This window comes from Chlorocebus sabaeus, chromosome 8 (assembly GCF_047675955.1).
Source record: "Chlorocebus sabaeus isolate Y175 chromosome 8, mChlSab1.0.hap1, whole genome shotgun sequence".
In the NCBI taxonomy this organism is placed as follows: Eukaryota; Metazoa; Chordata; class Mammalia; order Primates; family Cercopithecidae; genus Chlorocebus; species Chlorocebus sabaeus.
The window spans coordinates 2,430,098-2,456,079 of NC_132911.1; the positions used below are offsets into that span (position 1 = coordinate 2,430,098).

Genomic DNA, 25,982 nt, shown 5'->3' on the forward strand with positions numbered 1-25,982 from the left:
TTCCCCCTTCTGGTAAGCACGTAAGTTGGGGGGTTGGGTACGTGGCAAGGTGTGCAGCTCCTCACTGCCTTTCTGCCTAATGGTTTCAGGAATCTATTACTGGTTCTTACCCGCCTCATTATTTTTATTAGGAGTTGCCAGATGGTGATTTTGAAATTTTGTCATTCCCGGCTGGGCACGGTGGCTCACGCCTGTAATCCCAGCACTTTGGGAGGCCGAGATGGGCAGATCACCTGAGGTCAGGAGTTCGAGACCAGCCTGGCCAACATGGTGAAACCCCATCTTTACTAAAAATACAAAACTTAGCCAGGTGTGGTGGCAGGCATCTGTAATCCCAGCTACCCGGGAGACTGAGGCAAGAGAACGGCTTGAACCCAGGAGGTGGTAGTTGCAGTGAGCTGAGATCACGCCACTGCACTCCAGTCTGGGTGACAAGAGTGAAATGGTCTCAAGAAAAAAAAGAAAAAGTAAAAGAAAAAAAGGGCTGGGTGCGGTGGCTCACGCCTGTAATTCCAGCACTTTGGGAGGCCGAGGCAGGAGAATCATGAGGTCAGGAGATAGAGATCATCCTGGCTAACACGGTGAAAACCCGTCTCTACTAAAAATACAAAAAAAATTAGCCAGGTGTGGTGGCGGGCGCCTATAACCCCAGCTACTTGGGAGGCTGAGGAAGGAGAATGGCGTGAACCTGGGAGGTAGAGGTTGCAGTGAGCTGAGATCGCGCCATTGCACTCCAGCCTGGGTGACAAGAGGGAAACTCCATGTCAAAAAAAAAAAAAAAGAAAGAAAGGAAGGAAGGAAGAAGGGAAGGAAGGAAGGAAGGAAGGAAAGAAGGAAGAAGGGAGGGAGGGAGGGAGGAAAGAAAGAAAGAAGGAAAGAAAGAAAGAAGGAAGGAAGGAAGGAAGGAAGGAAAGAAAGAAAGAAAGAAAGAAAGAAAGAAAGAAAGAAAGAAAGAAAGAAAGAAAGAAAGAAAGAAAGAAAAGAAAGAAAGAAAGAAAGAAAGAAAGAAAGAAAGAAAGAAAGAAAGGAAAGAAAGAAAGAAAGAAAGAAAGAAAGAAGGAAGGAAGGAAGGAAGGAAGGAAGGAAGGAAGGAAGGAAGGAAGGAAGGAAGGAAAAGAAAAGAAAGAGAAAAAGAAAATAAAGTTTGTCATTTCCTTGCATACTCATTATTGGACAGTCCTAACAGTCCTAATCAGGGAGGGGGATTCAGGTTGGTGGGACCAAAGGGAAGCAAAAGGAAAGTGGATAAGCTGTGAGCCTGCCTTTCTTCATGGTCCAGGACACACAGACCCCCTGCACAAATAACTCAGTCTTCCTGTGCCCAGTGATAGCCAGACCTTCGGCTGATATAAAAATTGCAAGTTAGCTCCCTGAAACCTTGGCATTACCAGCACTGCACATAGCCCTCTCCAGTACACACCACGAGCATTGTCCTATCAAATCCCCCGCAAGCCTCTGTCTCCTGGCAGTCAGCTCTTCTCCTGCTGGCCTGCCCATTGCTCCCCTGCAACGTACTTTCATACTTTTTCTAATAAATCTGCCTTTCTTTACCAACAACTGTCTTGGTAAATTCTTCTTAACCCCTGCACCACACCACTGGCTTGAGATAATCACCAGGCACTCACAACAATTACTTTCCAATCTTATGTAAAATTGAGCTTTCCCTCTCAACTGGGTCTCTTTATTTGTCTTTGACTATCTTTATTTGTTTTGAATATCTTTATTTGGTCTCAACATGTCAATCAGCCTGGTTCTCTTTTGTGGTGAGGACTTTCTTACAAGCATTCCCAGGAGATGACGGATATTTTCAGAACTTGAGATCTTTCTGAGAGTATAACAGTGATATTCTTCTTCTCCAAAACACTTCAGCAACTAAAGCTGCTGTCAAACACATATTTTTCATCCTCAGACAACTACTCATGGGAAAGCACCCAAGAGGGAACTTGTGGAAGGCTGGGTGAAAGTGGAGAGTAGGGACTATGGGCAAGCCGTCCCGAGACATGCCAACACCATGCCTGCTCTGAGGATGCAGTGAGCTGTGGAAGGCCAGGTGACTCAGTGGATAGTTCACAGCACATGTGTAGGTTCACCTGCTCACCTGGTGCCCTGGGGTCCAACAGGCCATCTCTGCCTGCCCAGAAGCAGGCCAGTTCTTTCTTCAAAGGAGATCAGCCACTGAAGGAGAAGGAGCCTGGCTGCAAGGCCCCAGAGCCCCTTCCATGACTGTGCAGTTGGTCTTGTGATATCCTCCTCCCCTACATACCTCCAAGCCCGTGAGATCTGCTGGGGCTGCCAGATCTGCTGGCTCCTAAGGGCCGCTTCAGGTTGAGTCTACCAAGACCTTCATCATTCCTTGAACTTCTCCCTTTTCCAGCAAGTGAAAGAGAAGTGACCCTTCTGGGAAAGGGAGAAGTTGATAGAATGACTCGGGTCTTGATAGACACAACCTGACATAGACTAACAGAGGGGTTAGTCTAACTAACAGAGGGGTTAGACTATGTCATGCATTAAACTTTCCTCTGCTCTGGGTCCAAACCTTACAAAGTCCTCCATGGAGTTAGAGATTGGATCTCCACCCGATTCCCCTGGCTCTTCCCATCCTGTTTTCTCTCACTGGCATGGGGCTTTAGTCTCCAAGCCCCTCAGCGGCCCCACACAGACCCCTCCCCACCTTTGTGGTCTGGCGAGAAACCTCTGCCCACAAGATACAAGCACCTCCCCGCCGCTCTGCCCCTCCAAAGACAGCTGGCTTGTGTTAGATGCTCTCTGAACACGGGTCACAGGTCCTGACATATCACCTGCTCTTTACCTTGAAATGATTGACACTACCGGTCTGCCCAGAGGGCAGGGGTTTGGACACACCACAGCCTGGCCCAGCCTCTCCTGGGGTGATGATGGACAGCCCATCGGGTGGCAGTCCCACTTCCTCAGCAGAGACAACATCCTGTTACACCCTGTCTTCATGCTGAGCGGCTCTAACCTCCTCCGGAATGAACTCCATGCCTGCGGAGTCATCTTCAGAATGAGTCAGCTCCGCCGTGTCCCAGGCAGGAGACTCGCGAGTGGATGTGAAATGCAGATTCCCGGTGAGACAGAGCACATTCCATATCGCGTCCCCTCACGACTCTGTGGGTCTAGTTATTTCACAGGAGAGGGGGAAATGTGAATTGTAATTTTATGTCCTAAGTCCTGTTCTTGGTGTCTGACCAGCTGATCCCAAGTTTCACATCCTTGTCTGTGAAGCTAAACTCGACGTTGCTGTGTGGGAAGATTTGGAAAAAAACTCTTAGGTAAGTTTTCACTGTGTGGTGTTTAACAGATACACCACTTCCCTGAGTTGCTTCCTGGAGCTGCCTGCTTTGTAACATTCTACCTGACATTTTAAAGACACAAAATTTCACTAAATTTCAATATCTTGTATACATCTACATAGTTGATTTATACCATATTATGCTGTGTGTTTGGGTGAGAGGGGAGGCGAGGTTTCAGTCTGTAAATTTGTTCCTAAAACAGTAACAGGGATGAAAAATAAATCGAAGTGATTGTACTTCTCTATAGGTATGAATTAAGCATTCCTTTTTTTTTCTTTTTTGAGACGGAGTTTCATTCTTATTGCCCAGGCTGGAGTGCAATGGCACGATCTCAGCTCACTGTGACCTCCGCCTCCCGGGTTCAAGCAATTAACCTTCCTCAGCCTCCCAAGTAGCTAGGATTACAGGCAACCAACACCACACCCGGTTAATTTTTGTATTTTTAGTAGAGACGGGGTTTCACTATGTTGGTCAGGCTGGTCTCGAACTCCTGACCTCAAGTGACCCACCCACCTCGGCATCCCAAAGTGCTGGGATTACAGGGGTGAGCCACCACGCCCGGCCTGAATTAAGCATTTCCTAAAGCTGCACTAAAATCCTTTAGGTCACTCAAGTGCCATTTGGTATCATTCCACGAGATGAAGCTGGAAAGAAGACCTAATACTTGGGGCAGCAGAAAGTCCACTTTGAGTGCAGCGTCCCTCTCTCTACAGTTTTAGTTTTTAAGCGGAGGTGTGTCCTTTTCCAGGATATAGATTTTTCAAGCTCAGCACCATTGATGTTGGGGCTGGGCCATTACTGTGGGGCTGCCCCGGGCATTGTTGGAAGCCTAGTAGCCTCTCCGCTCTGAAGGTCAGCAGCAGCAACCGGCCTCTCGCCCCAGGTCATGACAACCAAAAATGTCTCCAGACACGCCCAATGTCCCCATGGGAGGGGCCTAGAGGACGGTGTGCTAAAGACCCCACAATAGCTGTCTTTGTAGCCCTAGAATCAATGTGATCTTGTCAGGGCACTTTTTTTGTTTTGTTTTGTTTTGTTTTTTGAGATGGAGTCTTGCTCTGTAGTCTAGGCTGGAGAGTAGTGGCACAATCTCAGCTCACTGTAACCTCCGCCTCCCAGGTTCATGCAATTCTCCTGCCTCAGCCTCCTGAATAGCTGGAATTACAGGCATGTGCCACCACACCCAGCTAATTTTTGTATTTTTAGTAGAGACAAGGTTTCATCGACCTGGTCACTAACTCCTGACCTCAGGTGATCCGCCCACCTCAGCCTCCCAAAGTGCTGGGATTATAGGTGCCAGCCACCATGCCTGGGCACTTTTTAAAGGCTGGTTGTTATGGGCACTTTTTAAAGGCTGATTATTATGGCAATGTCTTCGTCCAATGAGGATTTAAGGCTTCTTTGGGTACCAAGATAATTATGGCCATTATCTCAGGGTTATCATTTTCAACAGGAATAACCCTGTTCACTGTTGTTTGTCTGATCCTCAAATAGCAGAAGATTCAGGATCATCTAGCTTTAATGCTGGAGGAGACTTTAGGGACCAATCTCATCCTTTTACACTTGTGGCTCAGAGAGGTTAAGCAACCTCTCCAAGGTCACACAGCCAGCAGAAGTAACACCCTGCGTAGAGATCATCAAGACAGCATCAGAGCCCTTTAGTACGATATCCCGAGTGTCCTGCATGCAAGCCACCGGCACTGTGTTTTGTGGCTCAATATTTTTCAGTTTTTAAGAAAGATGCACTTTTTGGAAAAAGAAATGAACACAGTGAATGCCCACATCAGCAGAAAGACAGTTTTCTATAATGGGTTCTTTTTCTCTTTATTTCGAAGAAGGTTTAATTTTGCCACAGTTGCTAAAGAAAACATTACACACGGCCCTTATTAAAAAACGGTGCGACAGACTTGTCAACAAAAAGAGTCAAATTTGTAAAATATTTGATGAGATTTATTCTGAGCCAAATATGAGGACCATGATTGGTGACACAACCCCAGGAGGTCCTAAGAACTGGTGCATAAGGTGGTTAGATTCCAGCTTGATTTTATGCATTTTAGGGGGACAGAAGTTACAGGCAGAAAAAAAGAAAAGGGCAGGACGATCCCCTGCCACCTCCATGACATCATTTCAGTTGTGTCTTCTCCAAACACCTCATGGCATCGTATTTCAAAATTCGGCTTTGTCATTTAGCAGTGTGTGGAGGTGTACACGTTGCCAGTCGATACGTGTAAGGTGTCCAGTGGTTTGGTCCAGAAAGGTGACACAACTCCAGGGATAGAGGTAGGAGGTGTCCAGGTCACAGGTGGAGTCAACGATTTTCTGATGGGCAATTAATTGAAAGAGTTAAGTTATTATTGTAAAGACCTGGAATGAACAGAAAGGATTGTCTGGGTTAAGATAAAGGTTGTGGAGACCAAGGTTTTTTTGTTTTTGTTTTTGTTTTTGTTTTTTATCTTCAGAGCTCTTATTGGACCTAAAAGAGGTGCCAGACTCTTAGTTAAATCTCTCCTAGATCAGGGAAAAGACCTGGAAAGGGAAGGGGATTCTGGCGGGACGTGGATTTTCCCCTCGAGAGACAGCTGTGTGGGGCCCCTTCAAAATATGTCAAATAAATATATTCTGGGGTAAAATGCTTGATTTCTTCCAGGGCCTGCTCTCTGTCATGTGATGCTGTACTAGAGTCAGGTTGGAATGTAGTATCTTACTGCTGCAGAGAGTCTGCTTTGTCAGTCTTAAGATCTCTGCTTTGATGTTAATGCAGGTCAACTGTGCCTGGATTTCAAAGGGAGGAGGGTATAAGGAGCCTGTCCGACCCCCACTTCCCATCACGGTCTGAGCTAGTCTCTAAGGTTTACTTTGGAAAGCTTGTGGCTGAGGGGGTTTGTGGGGGACTAGAATTTTATTTGTGTTTTACAGTCTCAAGGGAATCGCGATAGGTGCGGGGCCACTGCAGTGGGACTGGGCTCAACTCTGAGTATGACAAGAAAAATGGGAATGCACAGCCATGGAGCGGGTGAGGGCAGATGGAAAACTATGAAGAGGTGACATCAGGCCAGGGGGGTTCTTGTTAGAACCACTTGGCAGGATTTCTGCCGCAGGCAGGCCTGGTGATAAGATACTGAGGGTGGGGGATGAGGAAGATGATCAGATATCGGGGGTGGGGGATGAGGAGGATGATCAGATATCAGGGGGTGGGGGATGAGGAGGATGGTCAGATATCGGGGGTGGGGGATGAGGACGATGGTCAGATATCAGGGGGTGGGGGATGAGGAGGATGGTCAGATATCGGGGGTGGGGGATGAGGAGGATGGTCAGATATCAGGGGGTGCGGGATGAGGAGGATGGTCAGATACCAGGGCAGGGAACTGTCACTGCATTGACTCAGCAGGATTCTTTTGGACGGAAGGGGCCAGGGGCCCAGGTCAGAGCCCTGAGGGCCTGGAGTTAGGTCAGGGAGAGTCTTTGCCACAGTGAGGCTGAGAAGCTGAGCATCTGATCTGTGGGAGTCCAAAGACCCTTATGCTTACTGCGGACTTGCTGTCAGCAGATCCTGAACTTAGGTTCCCGTGTTTAAAGTGTTGTTTGCAAGCACAGCGGTCCTGCTCTCCCACCCACAGAACTCCTATTGCTCACTGGTGAAGGACACTGTGGATTTAAAATCAGGGACGTTCTTCTTCCTCTCTCACTCACTATACAGCCCTCTGAGAACACAGTCATTTTGCTCTGTTTAGGAGGAAGAAACAGGCAGAAGAGAACTCCTCCCGTCCCTCTGCTAATGGCTTTTAAAACAGTCTGTCTTTTCTGTAGTGGAACAACCAAACCTCGCAATGAGCGTATATTGCTTAGGTGAGCAGAAAATAAGAGTAAGACAGTCCCCTGACACCTCGATTAAGTCATCTCGATTGTCTTCTCCAGACACCTCATGGCATCGTACTTCAAACTTCAGCTTTGTCATTTAGCAGTGTGTGGAGGTGCACATTGCTAACCTCAGCCTCACTGAACACTGTTTTTTTTTTTTTTTCTATGACATGTGGATAATGGTGCCTGCCTCAGACACCTGTGATGTTTGAAAGAACCAATTTACCAAAGGGCTTAGCCTACTGCCAGATACACCGTGCGCCCAAGATGAACGTTTGTTGTGTCATTCGATCTGTCGGGGAAGGAGGTGAGACACCTGTGGGAGGCAGGGCAGGAGGGGAGTACACAGGCTGTAAACAGCAGTGCCCAAGCTGTGACACAGCAAGCTGGGAATCCGCCTGGGTTTCATTCAGTCTTCCACATCCCACATGAGTACTGGTTATACCTGTGATTGTTTTTTAGAAAACAAAACTGTTTTATCATTCTGCTTTAAAGATGGCCGAGTGGAAAGACGCAGTCCTGGAATGTTTAAATTCAAGCTGAGGAACTTACCAGCCACGTGACTGAGGAGGTTTTGGTTTCATCTTTCTAAGCCTCAGTTCATTCTTTGTAAGACAGGCCTCAGCATGCTGTGAGTGTGAATCCGAGGAACCCAATGCTGCTGGAGAAAGGGGTCCAGTCCAGACTCCAAGAGAGGGTTCTCGGATCTTGCGCAGGGAGGAGCTCAAGGGAGTCGCAGAGTGCAGTGAAAGACAGCTGCTCTGATGCAGAGTGGGGTGCCTGTGGAAAGCAGGAGGAGGAAGGTGCCATCTTTCTTTCAAAGGCATCTTGTATCAGTGTATAAGCCAAGCTATGTGTAAGTGCAGCTGGGCTGACGGTGTGACAAAATCTAGTACTTTGTGGATGTACTTTGTGGCATTTCAGTGCGTACCTACATCTTAGCATGACTATAACCATCCAATTTTTTTTTTTTTTTTTTTTTTTTGAGATGGAGTCTCATTCTGTTGCTCAGGCTGGAGTGTAGTGGCATGATCTTGGCTCACTGCAACCTCTGCCTCCCAGGTTCAAGCAATTCTCCCGCCTCAGCCTCCCACGTAGCTGGGATTACAGGCTAGTGTAACCACCACACGGGCTCGTGTTGCCTGCTGCCTAGACAGAGCTGATTTATCAAAACAGGTGAACTGCACAGAGAATGAATAATTCACACAGAGCTCGCTGTGCGGGAGACCAGAGTTTTATTATTACTCAAATCAATCTTCCCAAGAATTCGGAGTTCAGAGTTTTCGTTGTTGTTTTTGAGATGGAGTCTTGCTCTGTTGCCCAGGCTGGAGTGCAGTGGTGCAATTTCACCTCACTGCAACCTCTGCCTCCAGGGTTCAAGCAGTTCTCCTGCCTCAGGCTCCCAAGTAGTTGGCATTACAGGTGTGTACCACCATGCCTGGCTAATTTTTGTATTTTTAGTAGAGACGGGGTTTTGCCACGTTGGCCAGACTGGTCTTGAACTTCTGACCTCAAGTGATCCACCTGCCTCGGCCTCCCAGAGTGCTGGGATTGCAGGTGTGAGCCACTATGCTCAGCCCTGGAGTTCAGAGTTTTTAAGGATAATTTGGTAGGTAGGGGACCAGTAAGCTGGGAGTACTGAGAGGTCAGATCAGAGATGAAAGCATATGGATCAAAGCTGTACTCCTGGCCTGAGTTAGTTCCTGGGTGGGGGCCACAAGATGAGATGAGCCAGTTTATCCATCTGGATGGTCCCAGCTGATCCAGCAAGTGCAAGATCTGCAAAATATTTCAAGCACTGATCTTAGCTTTTTCAATAGTGATGTTATCCCCAGGAGCAATTTAGGGAGGGTCAGAATCTTGTAACCTCCAGCTGCATGAATCCTAAGCCATAATTTCTAATCTTGTGGCTAATTTGTCAGTCCTACAAAGGCAGTCTAGTCCCCAGGCAAGAAAGGGATTTGTTTCGGGAAACTATAAACCAAGTTTCTCCCAGAGTTACTTTGGCCTACACCCAGGAATGAACAAGGACAGTTTGGAGGTTAAAAGCAGGATGGAGCTGGTTAGGTCAGATCTCTCACTGTCTCTCTCACTGTCTCAGTTATAATTTTGCAACGGTGGTTTCACTGGTTTTAAGATGGAGTTTATTTTATTTTTATTTTTTTGAGACAGAGTTTCATTCTTATTGCCCAGGCTCAAGTGCAATGGCGTGTTCTCGGCTCACTGCAACCTCCGCCTCCTGGGTTCAAGCAATTCTCCTGCCTCAGCCTCCTAAGTAGCTGGGATTACAGGTGCCCACCACCACACCTGGCTAATTTTTTTGTATTTTTAATAGAGACGGAGTTTCCCCATGTTGGCCAGGCTGGTCTCAAACCCCTGACCTCAGGTGTTCCACCCACCTCTAGCTCCCAAACTGCTGGGATTACAGGCGTGAGCCACCGCACCGGCCACGATGGGTTGATTTTTTTTTTTTTTTTTTTTTTGAGACGGAGTCTCGCTCAGTCGCCCAAGCTGGAGTGCAGTGGCGCGATTCTGGCTCACTGCAAGCTCCGCCTTCTGGGTTCATGCCATTCTCCTGCCCCAGCCTCCCGAGAAGCTGGGACTACAGGCGCCCGCCACCGCGCCCGGCCCATTTTTTGTATTTTTAGTAGAGACAGGGTTTCACTGTGGTCTCAATCTCCTGACCTTGTGATCCGCCTGCCTCGGCCTCCCAAAGGATGGGTTGATTTTAAAACGGTGTCACCCTGGCTCTCCTAGGTTCCTCTTCCTCTAACACCATGAACACTGCTGGCAGTTCTCCGGCCTCCAGGGAGGCCTCCACATACATTTACCCATGTTCTTAGACAATCCTAGGGACTCAAGGTTTCAACAAACCTAAATGAGCCAGCAGAAAAATAAACTTGAACATGAATGTCAACGTTTTCCCACGTGTACTAAAGGGTTATAATAATTTTGAAATGTTTATTTCAAAGAGCGTTGGTAATTTAAACGTCCTATTTAATCCCCAAAACAGTCATGAGGGGGAGATAAGGCAGTTATCTTCACGGTACAGGAAAGGAAAAAAGCGAGGGTCCAAGGCCGACTATACCCTCAGCTCCATTAGCCCCCGAGGCCTCCCCCGCCAGGCGGGGAGGACACTCCCTGTGCAGATGTTCTGTATCGATCGCATGCTATCGATTCTTTCAACGAACTGTATTGATCACCAATTAAGTGGTAGGTACGACTCTAGATGTCGATTTTAAAGAGGGAACAAACATATTAGAGAGAAGAAACATAAATAACTCGAATAACAACCTTAGCGAACTGCTGAAACTCCTACAGACAAAAACTCAGGCGTGGGCGCAGAAGGGCCGGGGATGGGCTCGGTCAAGACCTGAAGGCCCGGGACTTGGGCCCCGTGACCTCAGCGCGCGCCCCGGGGAGGTTCCGGCTCCGTCCACACCCAGAGCGCGACTCAGCCGCAGCCGGGCCAGGGCTGCTCTGCGGAACGGCGCGGTCGGGCTCTGACGCAGCTTTCAGGTCCCCTCGCCTCACTCCGGGTGCAACGCGACCAGGCGGCCCGCGGAGCTCCACGGCCCCGTTCACCCCGCCCGCCAGGGTTCAGCCAGGCCCCGCCCCTCCCGCCGGCCCCGCCCCTCCCGCCGGCCGAGGTTCAGCGCGCCCGCCGCCCCGCCCCCCACGCCCGCCGCCGTGGTAGCGCCTAGGCGGGGCCTCTCGTAGCCACGCCCCCGAGGCAGAGCGCGTGCGCGTGCGCGTGCGCGTGCGCCGGCCGTGTTTGAGGCCGGCCAGTCGTGAGCCGGCGGCAGTGCCGTCAGTGACTACCGTGAGTCCTGCAGGCGCGCGGCGGCGTCAAGCGCAGGGAGCCCGGGTGAGGGGCAGCCCAGGTGAGCGCGCGGGGAGCCGGGCGAGGGGCCGGGAACCCAGGTGAGGGGCAGCCCAGGTGAGGGCGCGTGGAGCCCAGGTGAGGGGGCCAGGAAGCCCGGGTGATGGTGCCGGGGATCCCAGGTGAGGGGCCGGGAACTCAGCTTAGGGGGAACTCAGATGGGCGCGCGGGAGCCCACGTGAGGGGCAGCCTCGGTGAGGGGTCGGGGATCCCAGGTAAGGGAGCCCGTGTGAGGAGTCGGGGATCCCAGGTAAGGGAGCCCGTGTGAGGGGTCGGGGAGCCCAGGTAAGGGAGCCCGTGTGAGGGGTCGGGGAGCCCAGGTAAGGGAGCCCGGGTGAGGGGTCGGGGTGGCTCCTAGCGTCCGCGGTCCCAGCCCTGCCTTCCGGTGGGCGTGCGGCACCCCCGGCCGTGCCGTTTCCGGACAGTAGCTTGTGGGGGGCGTTCGAGCCCTGCAGCCCGGAGTTCTGCCCGCGCGGGTGCATGGTGGGCCTGGGGGGCTCCTCACCGCGACGCTGACTTTGGAGCCCTTGAGCGGCGCGGAGGCCGGACTGTGGGAGGGGACAGGCGGAGGCGGAGGCGGCGGCGTCGCCCCTGACCTCGCTCCCCGCAGACCGGCCGGGCAAGTATGGTCAGCTCACCTGTGTGCCCACGAGGCAGGGAGGCGGCTCCTGCGGAGCCACAGAGGTGCTGTCGGAACTGCTGTCAAGGACAGCAGGTGTCACGTGGGTGTGGCCTCCAGTGGTCACCGAGTTAGCTGGGGCGGAAGGGGACAAGGTGGTGCTCAACAGGGTGTGGGAGGCGGAGGGAGGCTGGGTCAGTCAGCACGTGTAGGAGGGGGGAGGGACGCTGGGTCAGTCAGCACGTGCAGGAGCGGGGAGGGGCGCTGGGTCAGGTCACCAAGGTGTGCAGAGTGGGTGGGGGGGCGGGAGGGAGAGAGCGGGCGCTGGGTCGGGTCAGCAGCGGGTGGGAGCCGCCTGGGCTCTGGGCCCTATCGCCAGCTGCTCTGGGTTGGGGTTGGGTGTGGACAGTAAGGAGAGGAGCCAGGGGCTCCCCAGCCTGTGTAGATTCTGCTGTGACTGTTCTCTGAAAGACTGGGGCGAGGCGGCTGTTTCTGACTCCTGTTTCCGTTTACCCTCTGTGTGAAATCTGTAACTATCCAGCTTCTGCTTACCTCACTCCCATATTTTGAGTTTTATTTACATACAACTTTTCAGGAAGGCTGTGAGAGGAAAAAGCAGTGAGCAATGGTGAAGGAAGCGTAAGTGATGGAGGGATTATGAGATGGCCACAGCTCCCCACGGAGCTTGAACACTTTTGTGCCTGCCTTTCAGACTGGCTGTCATCGAGGCTGTGGTTTTTAAGGAAGTTCTTCCTGAGCATGCAGTTTCCGTAAAAAGAGCACAGGTTCTCCAGGTGGCCTCAAGATGTTCACTACAGAATGTCTCATGATAACGAGGAACTGGGCAAAAGCCTGGCAGGACATCGGGTGGGTAAATGGTGGAGTCCCTGCAGCCGTTTTACCGAAGAGGATTAGCTGTTGCTAAGAGAAGAGAAGCAGGCCAGGGAGCAGCTTGTATGTTGTTATCCCCTTTTATGTAAAAAGGAAGAGTTTATATCTAGAAAAACAATTGATGCAGCAGGCACCAAAAAATAGTGATAGTGCTTGGAGCTGTGTAAGAGGATTGTGAGTGTTTATTTTTGTATTTTTATGCTTGTTTATATTTTCTGAATTTTGTGTATTAAACATGTATTTCTTTTGATTTTGGAAAACATATTTTTACCAGCCATCAATGTATAATTTCCAAAATGTTAGGAGTATAATTCTCATGTAAATAGCTCTTGTCAGGTTATATTTCAGTCACTAATGCAGTATCCAGCAGGATAGGAGTGCCAGTTCAAAAGAGAATACACAAAACTAGGATTTTCTTAGTGAGTGGGTAAAAGGAATGCTGAGAAAAGATTGCCGGATTAGATATAAGATTGGTGAATATCCTGTGTGCATTGAAGCCACAGGCTTTGGGATTGTCTTTTCTTCTTGATGGAAGGAGAATTCACTTTGCAGATTGTAAAATGTGTGACCCTCAATCAGTGGTAAATAGTTTAGTTATTTCTCCTAGAAAGTCCAGTGATTGTTGGGGTTGTAAAACACTCAACTTGTGTTAGGGAAAAAAGCATGCAACCATTTTTTCCTTTTTGACTTCACTTCCAAGTTTGGATAAATTATCTCAACAAAACACAAAAATGCTGGTATCCTTAGCAGTTCAGCCCCTAGTAAACCGGAGGAGCGCATAGATGCATGACAGAGCCGAAGGGTTCCTGTGGCCACTGAGCCTGGTTCCTGGTCACAGTGCAGCAACAGAGCTAACACTCTTACTGATGTGTTTGCATTCAGATTTCTAAAAACTGCATGGCTCAGTGCAATAGAAGAGCTGAAACCACAGAATCTTAGAAGACAAGCTTTTTGTATACATTTTCCCCAAAGAAAATGAAGATCTGCAGAGTCAAGAGATGGTGGCCTTCCAGGAGTTGTTTCTTCGCCGGCTCTACTTTCTCTACTGCAGAGAGGAAAGGGGCTGGTGTGGAAGGGCTTGGAAGCCTTCCAGAGTGAAAGAACAGGATAAGTCCATTAGGTTTGGCCTCCAGTTTTTCCCATGGAAGGAACAGGGACTTCCAGCTGTGCATTACACTTAAGGACTCCTTTGTGTGGCCTGAGCGTATGGAGCACAGCAAGGCAACAGTGGGAACCCCTGTGTCCCATTTTGCATATCAAGAGTGAGAGGGTGTGGTTGGGTCAAGGAGCAGAAATAGAAACAAAAGGAGAAGCTGAACTCTTCCCATAGCCCTTCTCTGCTGCCTATCAGAACAAGGCCCAGTCACACTTCTGTGGGTGCCTGCCTTGTGACTTGGGGCGAACCACAGCTGTTCTCATTACAACACTGACACCACAAAGGGACAGCAGAGCTCTGCAGGACTCCAGGAAGACTGGCCACTTGGGCGGGACCCTGCCTCTGGGGCTGGCCTTCTACCCTCATGGCTGAGAGAGCTGAGGAGTTCACCTCCTTTGTGAACTCCTGGCTGGAAGATGCTGGTTGGCACTAACGAAGCTCAGAGATGCACAGTCACAAGTTAGACTAGAACAGCACCAGCTTACCCAGAAAGTTCCTGTGCACACTACTGTGTAGAAACACACATAATCAGGAGGTCTGAGCAAAGAATCAGAACAGGGATTCGCTACAGGATTGGAAGGGGCGGTAAGCATTCTGGTCTTTATAATCTGCTGTTTCTGCATCCCTAACTGGCACCTGTTCTCTGACTGCCTGGAGGGTTTGCCCACTCTCAGCTCTGGCTCACTTGTTTCTGTTTCCGTGTCTTTCACCTATCTGCCATTTTTCTGTAGATATGGTAATCTCTCCAAAAAGTTATCTGGAAAACTTGAAGACCTGGTAGCTATGTGCTCTTCAGGTGAAGATCACACAAACTGGTTGAACATCTGGCTCATAGTAGGTGCTTCATTTCCACTGCTCTGTATGTTTCTTTTCTTTTTGAGATAGAGTCTCAACCTGTTGCCCAGGCTGGATTGCAGTGGCACAATCTCAGCTCACTGCAACTGCCACCTCCCGGGTTCAAGTGATTCTCCTGCCTCAGCCTCCCAAGTAGCTGGGATCATAGGCACATGCCACCATGTCTGGCTAATTTTTTGTATCTTTAGCAGAGTTGGGGTTTGACCATGTTGGCCAGGCTGGTCTCGAACTTCTGACCTTGTGATCCACCCACCTTGGCCTCCCAAAGTGTTGGGATTACAGGTGTGAGCCACTGCACCCGGCCTGCTCTGTGTGTTTCTTTTTCCCGTAGTCAGACACTGGGGTCCAGGGTGGTTAAGAAAGAAACTCGTTTTCTTTCTTTCTTTTTAAAATTGAGATGGAGTTTCACCCTGTTGCCTAGGTTGGAGTGCGGTTATGTGATCTCGGCTCACTGCAAACTCCACCTCCTGGGTTCTAGCAATTCTCCTGCCTCAGCCTCCTGAGTAGCTCCAACTACAGGTGTGCGTCACCACGCCTGGCTAATTTTTGTATTTTTAGTAGAGACAGGGTTTGGCCATGTTGGCCAGGTTGGTCTTGAACCCCTGACCTCAAGTGATCCACCCACCTTGGCCTCCCAAAGTGCTGGGATTACAGGCGTGAGCCACTGCGCCCGGCCTGAAACTTGTGTTCTTAGCTTCTAAATAGAGAAACCAAGATCAGAACCCACTAAGCCAACTGCTCTTCTTGGTTTTTGGTTCTCATGTCCTGGAGTCCTTCTCACCTTGACCAAACCAAAGACCTCCTGAAGCATCACTTGGGCTGACCACTTCCACTGAGGTGGGTTTGAGTCATCACTTGGGCTGACCACTTCCACTGAGGTGGGTTTGAGTCACTGCTCTGGGCAGAGCCTTCTGGAGTCGGGGACTCTCTCGTCTCAAGGCAAAGGTCCCACAGAAGTTAGTGGTCTTGGCCAAGAGCAGCACATTGATGCACCTGTGGCAAAATGGGACCTGTAACCCAGATCTCATGACCCACTTGTGGAAAAGCACAGGAAGAAGTTTTAGGAGGGGTCCATATTTTAACCTTTAACAGTGTTGTTCAGGGGAATCCTTTTAATGGATTGCTATTCTGTGCTTGACACCTGTCCTTTCCACCCAGCCTGCTTTTCTTTAATGCTGGGAAGCCGTCTCCCCTCCAGGCATTAGGCTGCACTTGAAGTTGATCTGCTCTGTGAAGCGCATAGGGGTTCAGCGATGCCTTGCTGCACACTGAATACCAGAGCCAAGTGCTCTTGCCAGCCCCTTAATACCATGTTCAACCTGGTTTGTGTACAAGTTAACAGAAGTGCGTTTGGAGATGTGTAAGTGCACTGGAGTCTCGATATAGCATGACCAGAAGTGTGGGTCACGAGGGCACATGTGGGCACAGCAGCCCCTCAGTCGTCATCCATAGCATCTATCAGAGAGCACACCTGTGTGCCCTGAACACATGCACCAGGGGCAGCGTGACACGGGAGCCGTTTCTCTAGGGAGAAACATGAATGCCAGTGCTGTCTTTCCCGGCATCAGATCTGTGTTCTCACAGAGCTAGTCTGTGTTAAAGCTGGAGTGTCGATGGAGAAACAGACAAACACTCATACTATTTTTGCCTTTGATTACATGACCATTATCAAACCAAGAGGTTGGGAGTTATCAGTGCTCCCTTGTCATTTGCATCAGGTCCCAGGACTCACATTCAGTGCAGGCTGGAGTGAGCTGGTGCTTCCCATGCCCTTGGGGTGTGGTCACAGCGACCTTTTTGCCTGAATAATGATTGGCGAGTTTTTGCTGAATGGCCACAGTGAGTGGCCCCTCCTATGCTTCTGGCTCTAGTCGTGCTGCCTCACAATTCAGTCAATTCTGGGGTCCTTTCCAGAGAGCAGAGGGTCTAGCTGTTTGGGGAGTGAGGTGCTCCCAGCCCTGCTGTCTGTTCGCTGGGTATGAGTGACAAGAGTCCCCACTCCCGGCAGAAACTCCATTATCTGGGCAAGTCCCTACATACTGGGTGAGGGGGGGAGAGGGGGATCTGAGGCTTTGTCGCTAGCCGTTCCTATGTCCTCGTTGTGTGCCTGGGGTTCCTGCCATGTGAAAGGAAAGGCTGGAATCAATCACAGGTCCCTTCCAGTTTTGAGAACTTGAGACTCTGGTGTTTGTAGCTTTGCAGACAGGTTCAGGATTAGGTAAACTGGACCCCTTGAGCATGATTCAGTGTCTGTTCATGTGTTCCATAAATGTTTCGTGAGGGCCCGCTGTGGACCCAGTGCTGCATCAGGCAGAGGAGATGCTGTGATGAAGGCAGGTGTGGTCTGTGCCCTCACAGAGCTTGCTGTCCAGTGGAGGTGAGGATTTAGTAAGCACTTGTATCAAAAATGAGTATTTGGGGGATGCATCAGGAGCTTGTAGCAAAGATACTTAACCCAGTCCGTGGGACTCCCCTACTCTGGGAGGGCATCTGGAGCAAATGGCCTTTAAGTGAGGACCTGACAGGTGAGATGGTGCCACCTGCGGGGAGGTAAAGACTTTTCCAGGGAGAGGGCCCAGCAGCTGCAGAGGCCCGGAGGTGCAGGAGAGCATGATGTTTTCAAAGGACTGGAAGGCTGTAGCATGGAGTGAGATGCTGGGGTGGTGAGAGTGGAACCATAGAAGGCCGCGTTCTGCAGAGTGCCATAGGCCACAATCAGGAGTTCAGGACTTCCCTGCCGGTGTTGAGAAGCCGTTCCATGGCCTTAACCAAGGAATAACACGAAGAACAGGAGCACAGGTTCTCATGACATCCTTGGGGTGTTAACTAGGATCAAACAGCAGAAGTTCAGTGCTGTAACAAAGTGTATCCCAGTGCAACGAGTTAAGTATGTTTCATCCTGCGATGCTTGAATTGTGTGACTGACCGGGGCTGCTGTGAAGGCGGGAGCCTTGCTGGTGGGGTGCACATAGGACGAGCATAAGACCTCGTGTTCCTGCCAGCACTGCTCCAGCCTCCTGTTCATGGCTGGACCGCTCTAGCTTTAGTTTCATTTTCTTTCCTCCTATACTGTCAGTGGATATTATCTTGGTATGTTTATGTATCCTGGTAAATGCATTAAGAATAAGGTACAGAATTAATTTGTCGTTGAATGTTTGCGTTACTGGGGTAGTGATGTGTCCTTGCTTCTGTTGAGTCAACATAAAATGAATGATCTTTTCTTTCTTTAGATTGAAGATGGACACATGACAGTCCCAGGGACTGCTGCACGGACTTCGTTTCCTTGGACAAGACACAGTGTAGGGCCCGGCCCGTGTTGGGCCCAGGACTCCTTTGGAATACAGTGTGGACAATGAATCCTGCGAGCGATGGGGGCACATCAGAGAGCATTTTTGACCTGGACTATGCATCCTGGGGGATCCGCTCCACGCTGATGGTCGCTGGCTTTGTCTTCTACCTGGGCGTCTTCGTGGTCTGCCACCAGCTGTCCTCCTCCCTGAATGCCACTTACCGTTCTCTGGTGGCCAGAGAGAAGGTCTTCTGGGACCTGGCGGCCACGCGTGCAGTCTTTGGTGTTCAGAGCACAGCCGCGGGCCTGTGGGCTCTGCTGGGGGACCCTGTGCTTCATGCTGACAGGGCACGTGGCCAACAGAACTGGTGCTGGTTTCACATCACAACGGCAACGGGATTCTTTTTCTTTGAAAATGTCGCAGTCCACCTGTCCAACGTGGCCTTCCGGACATTTGACTTGTTTCTGGTTGTCCACCATCTCTTTGCCTTTCTTGGGTTTCTTGGCTGCTTGGTCAATCTCCGAGCTGGCCACTATCTAGCTATGACCACATTGCTCCTGGAGATGAGCACGCCCTTTACCTGCATTTCCTGGATGCTCTTAAAGGTAAGTGCATGCGTCAGCAGAAGTTGACACGTGCCTCACGCATTTAATCACTGGCTAGAATGTCTTGGACGCTGCCATAAACTCAACAGCAGGCGGGATTGCAGCACACACATTCAGTTACAGACTCATTTTAGTTGAATGCAATTTTCTTAATTTTAAATCTTTTAGGCTCTCTACTCCTTAAGAAAAGAAAGCTCAGCAGATCTTATGGCTCAGTAGTGTCTGGAAGCACTTAATTTTTTTCTTTCTTTTAATACTTTTATATGTATCTATATATATATATATTTTTTTTTGACACAGAGTCTCACTCTGTCGCTCAGGCTGGAGTACAATGGCATAGTTTCGGCTCACTTAACCTCAATCTCCTGGGTTCAAGCAATTCTCCTGCATCAGCCTCCCAAGTTAGCTAGGACTACAGGTGCACACCACCACGCCTGGCTAACTTTTTGTGTTTTTAGTAGAGATGGGGTTTCACTATGTTGGCCAGGCTGGTTTTGAACTTCTGACCTCATGATCTGCCCGCCTGGGCCTCCCAAAGTGCTGGGATTACAAGTGTGAGCCACCATGCCTGGCCTTTTTTAATACTTTAAAAAAAGTGAAGTAATATATGTGTGTACACACGTGTCTTGCTTGCTTTTTAGTTTTGAATAAGGTGGTTTTACTAGTGCTCAGAAGTATTGGGACCTCGCAGAGTTATGTGCCTAGCACTTTCTTTCTGTTTTTGAAGAACATGTTTTAAAAATGTTTCTCACTTGATTGTCATATTGATGTCAAAATGTTCTTCATGTTAAACAATTTAATTTTTTTTTTTTTTTTTTTTTTTTTTGAGATGGAATCTCACTCCGTTGCCCAGGCTGGAGTGCAGTGGTGTGATCTCGGCTCACTGCAACCTCCACCACCCAGGTTCCAGCAATTCTCTTGCCTCAACCTCCCAAGTAGCTGGGATTACAGTACCCACCACCACGCCTAGCTAATTTTTGTGCGTGTGTGTATTTTTAGTAGAAACGGGGTTTCACCATGTCGGCCAGGCTGGTCTCGAATTCCTGACCTCAAGTGATACGCCCGCCGCGGACTCCCAAAGTGCTGGGATTACAGGCATGAGCCACCGTGTCCAGCCTTAAAATTGTTTTTACGTAGATTCTTGCTATCTTTTATGACCCATCATGTTGTTTATGGGATATTTGATAGTAAATTTGAGATCCTGCAAATGTTCCACCATTCACACGAATGGTTTGTGTTACTGCACGTTTCTTGTGTACAGGAGACTGGTAGCCTTGAGAGGAAACATAAGCATAACAAATCACTCCTGCCTTTGGGGTCTGGGTGGGTAAATGGTATCAGTCCATCAAAAGTGCACTGAAGTGTAAACGGTACCGACTGTTCACGCGTAACCCCCATGGACGCCAGCCGCGTGTCAGACACTGCTGGCACCTGGGAACTCAAGGAGGAGCTTGTGTTCCTGCTGTCCCCTGAGGTTGGCCCCATCTGGCACCAGATGGGGTGTGTGAGCACAGTGACAGGAAAGTGCAGAGAAGCCATGGCCCCAGATGGGGACCCTGTGCAGGAGGAGAGGGGGGCACATTGGAGTTAAGGCAAGTGAATGAGGGTGAGTCGGGCACAGTTATCGCCAGTGCAGAGCCTCACAGGGTGGCCATGGAAGTAGATGGAGCCCACAGCAGGCGATACTGGAGATGTCCTTGTGAGTGCGTGGTTTGGGCAGTGGCAGGAGGAGTTTGGGGGCAGTTGTGATTTGGGTAGACCTTACCAGGGAAGAAGGGTTGGAACCATGAATGGTTTGAAAGAGGCCCTCGAGTGACCTGGCTACTGAGTTCCCTTGCTGAGCAAATGACTGAATATGAAGCTGCTGGTCTAAGTGTGGGGTCATTTTAGGAACGATGCTGTGACCTGGGACCTCATCAGCGTCCTGTGCGCGGCATGCAGTTTTCCAGTTTTCTCTTTGTGGGCGTTATTTCCATAAAAGCGCGGGCTTCTGGGGATGTAGGGCAGGGCTGTGACTTCCCCGGGTTTGTCTGGCGTGAGATCAGCGTGGAGGGGAGAGGTGAGTGCTGGAGGAGGAGGCCTTGGCCTGCGCCCCGCGTTGCCTGCTCCTCTCACCTGGAAACAGCAGACTTCAGGAGCCACTCGGCTGTGGCAGAAAATAAAATTCTTGAAAGGAGAGCAGAGGCGCTGACTCACATCGATTCCCTAAACATCAATACCGCATCAATGTCCCGAGTGGTAGACAGTGACTGAATTATTAATACATCCCACAAGATCGTGTGTTTGGGGTCATTAGTGTGTTTTGAGAAACAGATTAATAATCACCTTGTATTTTTTTTTATTACAAGTTCTTTAAAAAAACAACAAGAAATGAGTCAGTCTCTCCAGTCCTCGGGGAAAGCAGTGTTGGGTTTCTCCAGGGTTTTATCTGTGCTTCTCCTGGAGCCGGGTGTGGGGACAGCGCCTCCTGCAGGATTTGCCGGCACAGGCGTCTCCAGCAGTTCTCCCTCCCCAGGGGTAGTGGTGGAGCCCAGCCTCCAGGAGGCCAGACTCAGAGCGAGACTTGATTTTGGAGTTTGCACATTCTCTAAAGCTTTTAGGGTGCTGTTTGTGTAGAATAGAGAAAGGGTTATTTAAGTATTTACTTCTAACCCTGCTCATGTTAACTGTGTAAAGCCAACAGACCTCAATAACAGAAAATTATAACCTAAATTAATATAGCTCAGGGCCAGTATGTCTACATAGTTCTATTTCGCTCTAGTTGAAATAATAGTAAATGCAGTAAGAAAACATTGTGTCTAAATTTTGAAATTCTTTTAAAGCTGATAGATTCTCGCATAGCAGTAGGGCATGAGGATTTAACATTCAGTTTGGAGGCTCCAGGCCTGTTTTGGATCCTGCTTCCTCTGCTCTTCTTCCTGAGTGTTCGTTGTGCCTCAGCAATGCTGAGTGCGTGGGAAGTGTGTGGTCCCGGCCCACCGAGGTGGCCCCAAACACAGGTGGGAGCGTTTCGTTTGCACCCGGGGGTGGGGTGATGTTTGTGGAAAGCGGCACTGGCGGTCTCTGAAGGCGTGTGTGTGCGTGAGGCTGCCATGGTGCACACGTGGGAGCCCCGATGTCCCCTCTGAGACTTCTGAGAAAGACTCCAGCGACAGTTGTGTGAGGCAGGCTGGGCTACTCCGTTCTGCTGGCCTTTCTCTTCTAATTTCCCTCACATTTATTTTTTCAGTCCAGACTTAGAATGGATGCTCTTTGACTCAGGATGGGATTACATCCCAATAAGCTCATCATAAGTTAAAAATATTGTGTCAGAAATGTGTTTAATACAAGCAGCCTACCAAACATCATGGTCTACAGCCTGGCCTGCCTTTAACATGCCCAGAAGACTTGGATCTGCCTACACTTGAGCAAAATCTTATAGCACAAAGCCTGTTTTACAACAGAATGCTGAAGAGCTCCCGTAATTCAGTGAATGCTATACTGAAAGTTGAAACAATGGTTATGTGGGTACTTGAAGTACAGTTTCTACTGAGTGTGTATCACATTGGCACCATAAAATCAAACAATTGTAAGTCAAACCATTGTGAGTAGGGGACTGTCGATAAAAGCTAATACACCTGGGGCTTTAAATATTCAAAACTACCAGAAGAACATGTTAGAACTTTTTATTTTATTTTATTTTTTTGAGACAGAGTCTCACACAGAGTCTCACTCTTTCTCCAGGCTAGAGTGCGGTGGCACGATCTCAGCTCACTGCAACCTCTGCCTCCCAAGTTCAAATGATTCTCATGACTCAGCCTCCCAGATTAGCTGGGATTACATGGTGTGCCACCATGCCTGGCTAGTTTTTTTGTATTTTTGTTAGAAGTGGGGCTTTGCCATGTTGGCCAGGCTGATCTCAAACTTCTGACTTCAAGTGATCTACCCACTTCGGCCTCCCAAAGTGCTGCGATTAGAGGCGTGAGCCACCGTGCCTGGCCCAATTAGAATATTTTGCCGGGGTGGTATACTGTATTAGTCAGCTTAGGCTGCCACAGCAGGCTGCCATAGACTAGGCAGCTTGAACAGCAGAAATTCCTTTCTCACAGTTTTGGAGGCTGCAAGTCTGAGATCAAGGCACCAGCAGATTCGTGTCTGGTGAAGACCCACTTCCTGGTTTACATGGCCACCTTCTGGCTGTGTCCTAGCATGGAGGAGGGGAAGGCTCTGGTCTCTTCCTCTTCTTATGACACTAATCCCATCATGGGGCCCCACCCGCATGACCTCATCACTTCCCAGGGTCTAGGTATGGGAGCTTGAGATACCTGTGTCTGGTTTTGCCAAATAAATATTGCTTATTTACCTAATATGTAAAATTCAAGATAAAACAAAGACTGAAGGGAGACCGAAAGAAAGGTTGAATTTATCATAGCTTTAGGGAACGGAAGTCAAAAGCAAGAGGACTAGGAGAACAGCATGAGCGGGCAAGGGTCAACCCTGCTGGCCCAGGCGCGCCCACGGAGCCGGCGGCCTCCTTTCAGAATGAAGTCCCAGTGAGAGCAGAGCCCTGGGGAGGAAATTCTGTTGCTTTGAAATGAATTTGTTTTGCTTGGTAAGTAAGGTAGCAAATACCTCTTTGTGATGTGAAGAATGAATGTTGGCAGTTTCGCATTGACTTGCGCGTTTGTCTTGTCTCCGTGCAGGCGGGCTGGGCATTGACTTGTGCGTTTGTCTTGTCTCCATGCAGGCCGGCTGGTCCGAGTCCCTGTTCTGGAAGCTCAACCAGTGGCTGATGGTCCACACGTTCCACTGCCGAATGGTCCTGACCTACCACATGTGGTGGGTGTGTTTCTGGCACTGGGACGGCCTGGCCAGCAGCCTGTATCCGCCTCACTTGGCACTCTTCCTTGTCGGACTGGCTCTGCTCACACTGGTCATCAATCCGTACTGGACCCACAAGAAGACTCAGCAGCTTCTCAGTCCGGTGGACTGGAACTTCGCACAGCCAGAAGCCAAGAGCAGGCCAGAAGGCAACGGGCAGCTGCTGCGGAAGAAGAGGCCATAGCTGCTCTGGCTGGGGCTCCTGGGCACCAGCGGATCCGGTACACCGATTCTGGGAAGCTCCGTGAATAATGGCTTTTGAATTAATGAGGCAGTGAATGTTTTGTGTTTAGTTCTGAGGGCGATACTAACTTTATTTCTCATTAGTATTAATTTTGAAGTAGCTACAAAGTATTTTTAAGAAATTATAATTTTGTGAATGTCCTGGCAGGTTCTGTCAGTTTAGCCGCACCAGACCGTGTCAAGCATCTAGGAGAGGAGTCCATGGCGTCTGGGGGCGTCACACCTGTTGAGGAGTGGAGTGGCTTTGTCTGAATGCTGGACAGGGCTTCATAGTAAAGTGCCTCCCACTGGGCAGGTGGGTCAGCGTCGATTGTTTCCAGCCACACACTCATATGCCGTGTGTCTTATTCAGAAGTCACGTTGTTTTCAGTTGGAGAGAATTGGGCTAAGATAGAACATAATATAGTTTGTTTCTTGTTAAAGTTTCCCAGCGTATGAAATTCTAAGCTGGGCAGGGTGGCTCACACGCAGCATAATCCCAGCACTTTGGGAGGCTGAGGCAGGCGGATCACTTGAGGCCAGGAGTTCAAGACCAGCCTGGCCAAGATGGTGAAACACCATCTCTACTAAATTACAAAAATTAGCCGGGTGTCGTGGCACACATCTGTAATCCCAGCTACTTGGGGGGCTGAGGCAGGAGACTCGCCTGAACCCAGGAGGTGGAGGTTGCAGTGAGCTGAGATCACACCACTGCACTCCAGCCTAGGTGACAGAGCAAGCCTCTGTCTCAAAAAAAAAAAAAAAAAAAAAAAACCTAAACCCAGGTGTACGGCAGTGCCATCTGGTGGCAAAGGGTACAAAGACAACGCTGAGGGATAGTGACGCTCTGGTAGCAGCAGAGACTCCTTGGAGTCTAACCCCCACCAACCAGAGCCTGGGGTGGTCGAGTGAAATCTTGCAAGGTTTTTTTTTTAAATCACGGAACCTGTTTTAAAATGAGAATTTATCATTCATACTGTTTTGCTCATTTGACAAAATAAGGTATTTCGTAATCAGGTTGCCTGGGTTTTAGAGCTGTTTTTAATTGACTGAGTTACCTACAGGCACCCAATCCAGACCCTAATTCCGTGGTTGGTGTTTCTCTGTAGATTTCTTTTCTTTTCTTTTTTTTTTTTTTGAGACACAGTCTCGCTCTGTCGCCCAGGCTGGAGTGCAGTGGCACGATCTCCCCTTACTACAAGCTCCGCCTCCCGGATTCACGCCTTTCTCCTGCCTCAGCCTCCCGAGTAGCTGGGACGACAGGCGCCGCCACTACGCCAGGCTAATTTTTTGTATTTTTAGTAGAGACGGGGTTTCACTGTGTTAGCCAGGATGGTCTCGATCTCCTGACCTCGTGATCCACTCGCCTCGGCCTCCCAAAGTGCTGGGGTTACAGGCATGAGCCACCGCGCCCGGCCTCTCTGTAGATTTCAAGACAAGTAGTGATGTCATTTTCCAACTGAGCTGTAGGATAGACCTGGACCCCTTCAGAGATGCTCAACTGCAGGGTCCTGGGGTCCCTAGAATAGTCCGGCAGCAGCTCGTGGCAATGAGCTGCCTGATGATGAGTCCCAAGGTACATTGTTCCTACTGTTTTATACCCAGCTAGAAGTTATATACCAATTTAGCAATTTCGTTACCAGACGTACAGAATTGCGTGTGTGTGTGTGTGTGTGTGTGTTTTGACGTAAATGTGCAATTGAAATTCAAAGTTTATTTTTTATCAAAAGCACCTTTGAAATGTATGTGGAAAACGTCAGCTGCTCGTGAGAATCCTGTGTGATTATGTTCCTTATGTTTCGTGGAACTCTCAGAACACTGTTTTGTTTTTGTTTTTGTTTCTGTTTTTCTGAGACAGAGCCTCACTCTGGCTCCCAGGCTGGAGACCAGCGGCATGATCTCGGCTCACTGCAACCTCCACCTCCTAGGTTCCAGTGATTCTCCTGCCTCAGCCTCTCAAGTAGCTGGGATTACAGGCGCCACCACCACGCCTAGCTAATTTTTTGTATTTTTACTAGAGACAGGGTTTCACCATGTTGGCCAGGCTGGTCTCCAGCTCCTGATCTCAAGTGATCTGCCAACGCTGGCCTCCTAAAGTTCTGGGTTTACACGCATGAGCCACTGTACCCAGCCCGGAGCAGTGTATTTTGATTGGTGGTGCTTTAACTTTATTGATCGCGGTGTATAGTAACCTATTTATGACATTTTACAAAGCGATTTTAATCTTAAACCCATCCAGCAAATGGTGTCCCTGCTGAAACTTTTGACTGGAAGCCCCACCCCCTGGCAGGCAGCGCCCTCTGCAGCCGCGCCCTCGTGGAGTCAGCAGGAGCTGGTGTTTTTCAGCCAGACAGAGGCGTGATAAAGTGACTGATGTTTACAGAACCCAAATGATGTCTTCCTCTCTCTCAAAATAAACTAACCTATTCACA

The 25,982-nt window shown here is 49.5% G+C and overlaps 1 protein-coding gene and 1 long non-coding RNA gene across 9 annotated transcripts; one reads left to right on the forward strand and one right to left on the reverse strand.

Annotated features, from left to right (window-relative positions):
• The first annotated feature begins 2,931 nt into the window (after positions 1–2,931).
• Positions 2,932–25,982, forward strand: CLN8 (CLN8 transmembrane ER and ERGIC protein). Of its 8 annotated transcripts, XM_073017910.1 has the most exons (5): positions 5,624–5,996; positions 6,228–6,324; positions 7,365–7,476; positions 17,804–18,468; positions 23,195–25,982. In XM_073017910.1, exons 4-5 carry the CDS (start codon positions 17,926–17,928, stop codon positions 23,510–23,512), a joined length of 861 nt encoding a protein of 286 aa, XP_072874011.1. In that variant the 5' UTR covers positions 5,624–5,996; positions 6,228–6,324; positions 7,365–7,476; positions 17,804–17,925; the 3' UTR covers positions 23,513–25,982. The 8 variants fall into 8 exon arrangements, with proteins under 8 accessions (XP_007959771.2, XP_037841268.2, XP_072874011.1 ...); XM_007961580.3 differs by lacking the exons at positions 5,624–5,996; positions 6,228–6,324; positions 7,365–7,476 and adding exons at positions 2,932–3,086; positions 3,211–3,290; XM_073017911.1 differs by having other exon boundaries at positions 5,624–6,324; positions 7,043–7,476.
• Positions 8,388–10,761, reverse strand: LOC140712169 (uncharacterized). The gene is made up of 2 exons (XR_012093634.1): positions 10,464–10,761; positions 8,388–8,948 (listed from the first exon to the last, which is right to left on the reverse strand). It is a non-coding gene; the product is annotated as an uncharacterized lncRNA (long non-coding RNA).

Excerpts from the sequence above, each read along its gene's own strand:
- CLN8 (XM_007961580.3), top strand. The coding sequence starts at position 17,926 with ATGAATCCTGCGAGCGATGGGGGCACATCAGAGAGCATTTTTGACCTG. Across the intron at positions 18,469-23,194 it reads TTTCCTGGATGCTCTTAAAG|GCCGGCTGGTCCGAGTCCCT; the intron begins GTAAGTGCATGC and ends GTCTCCATGCAG.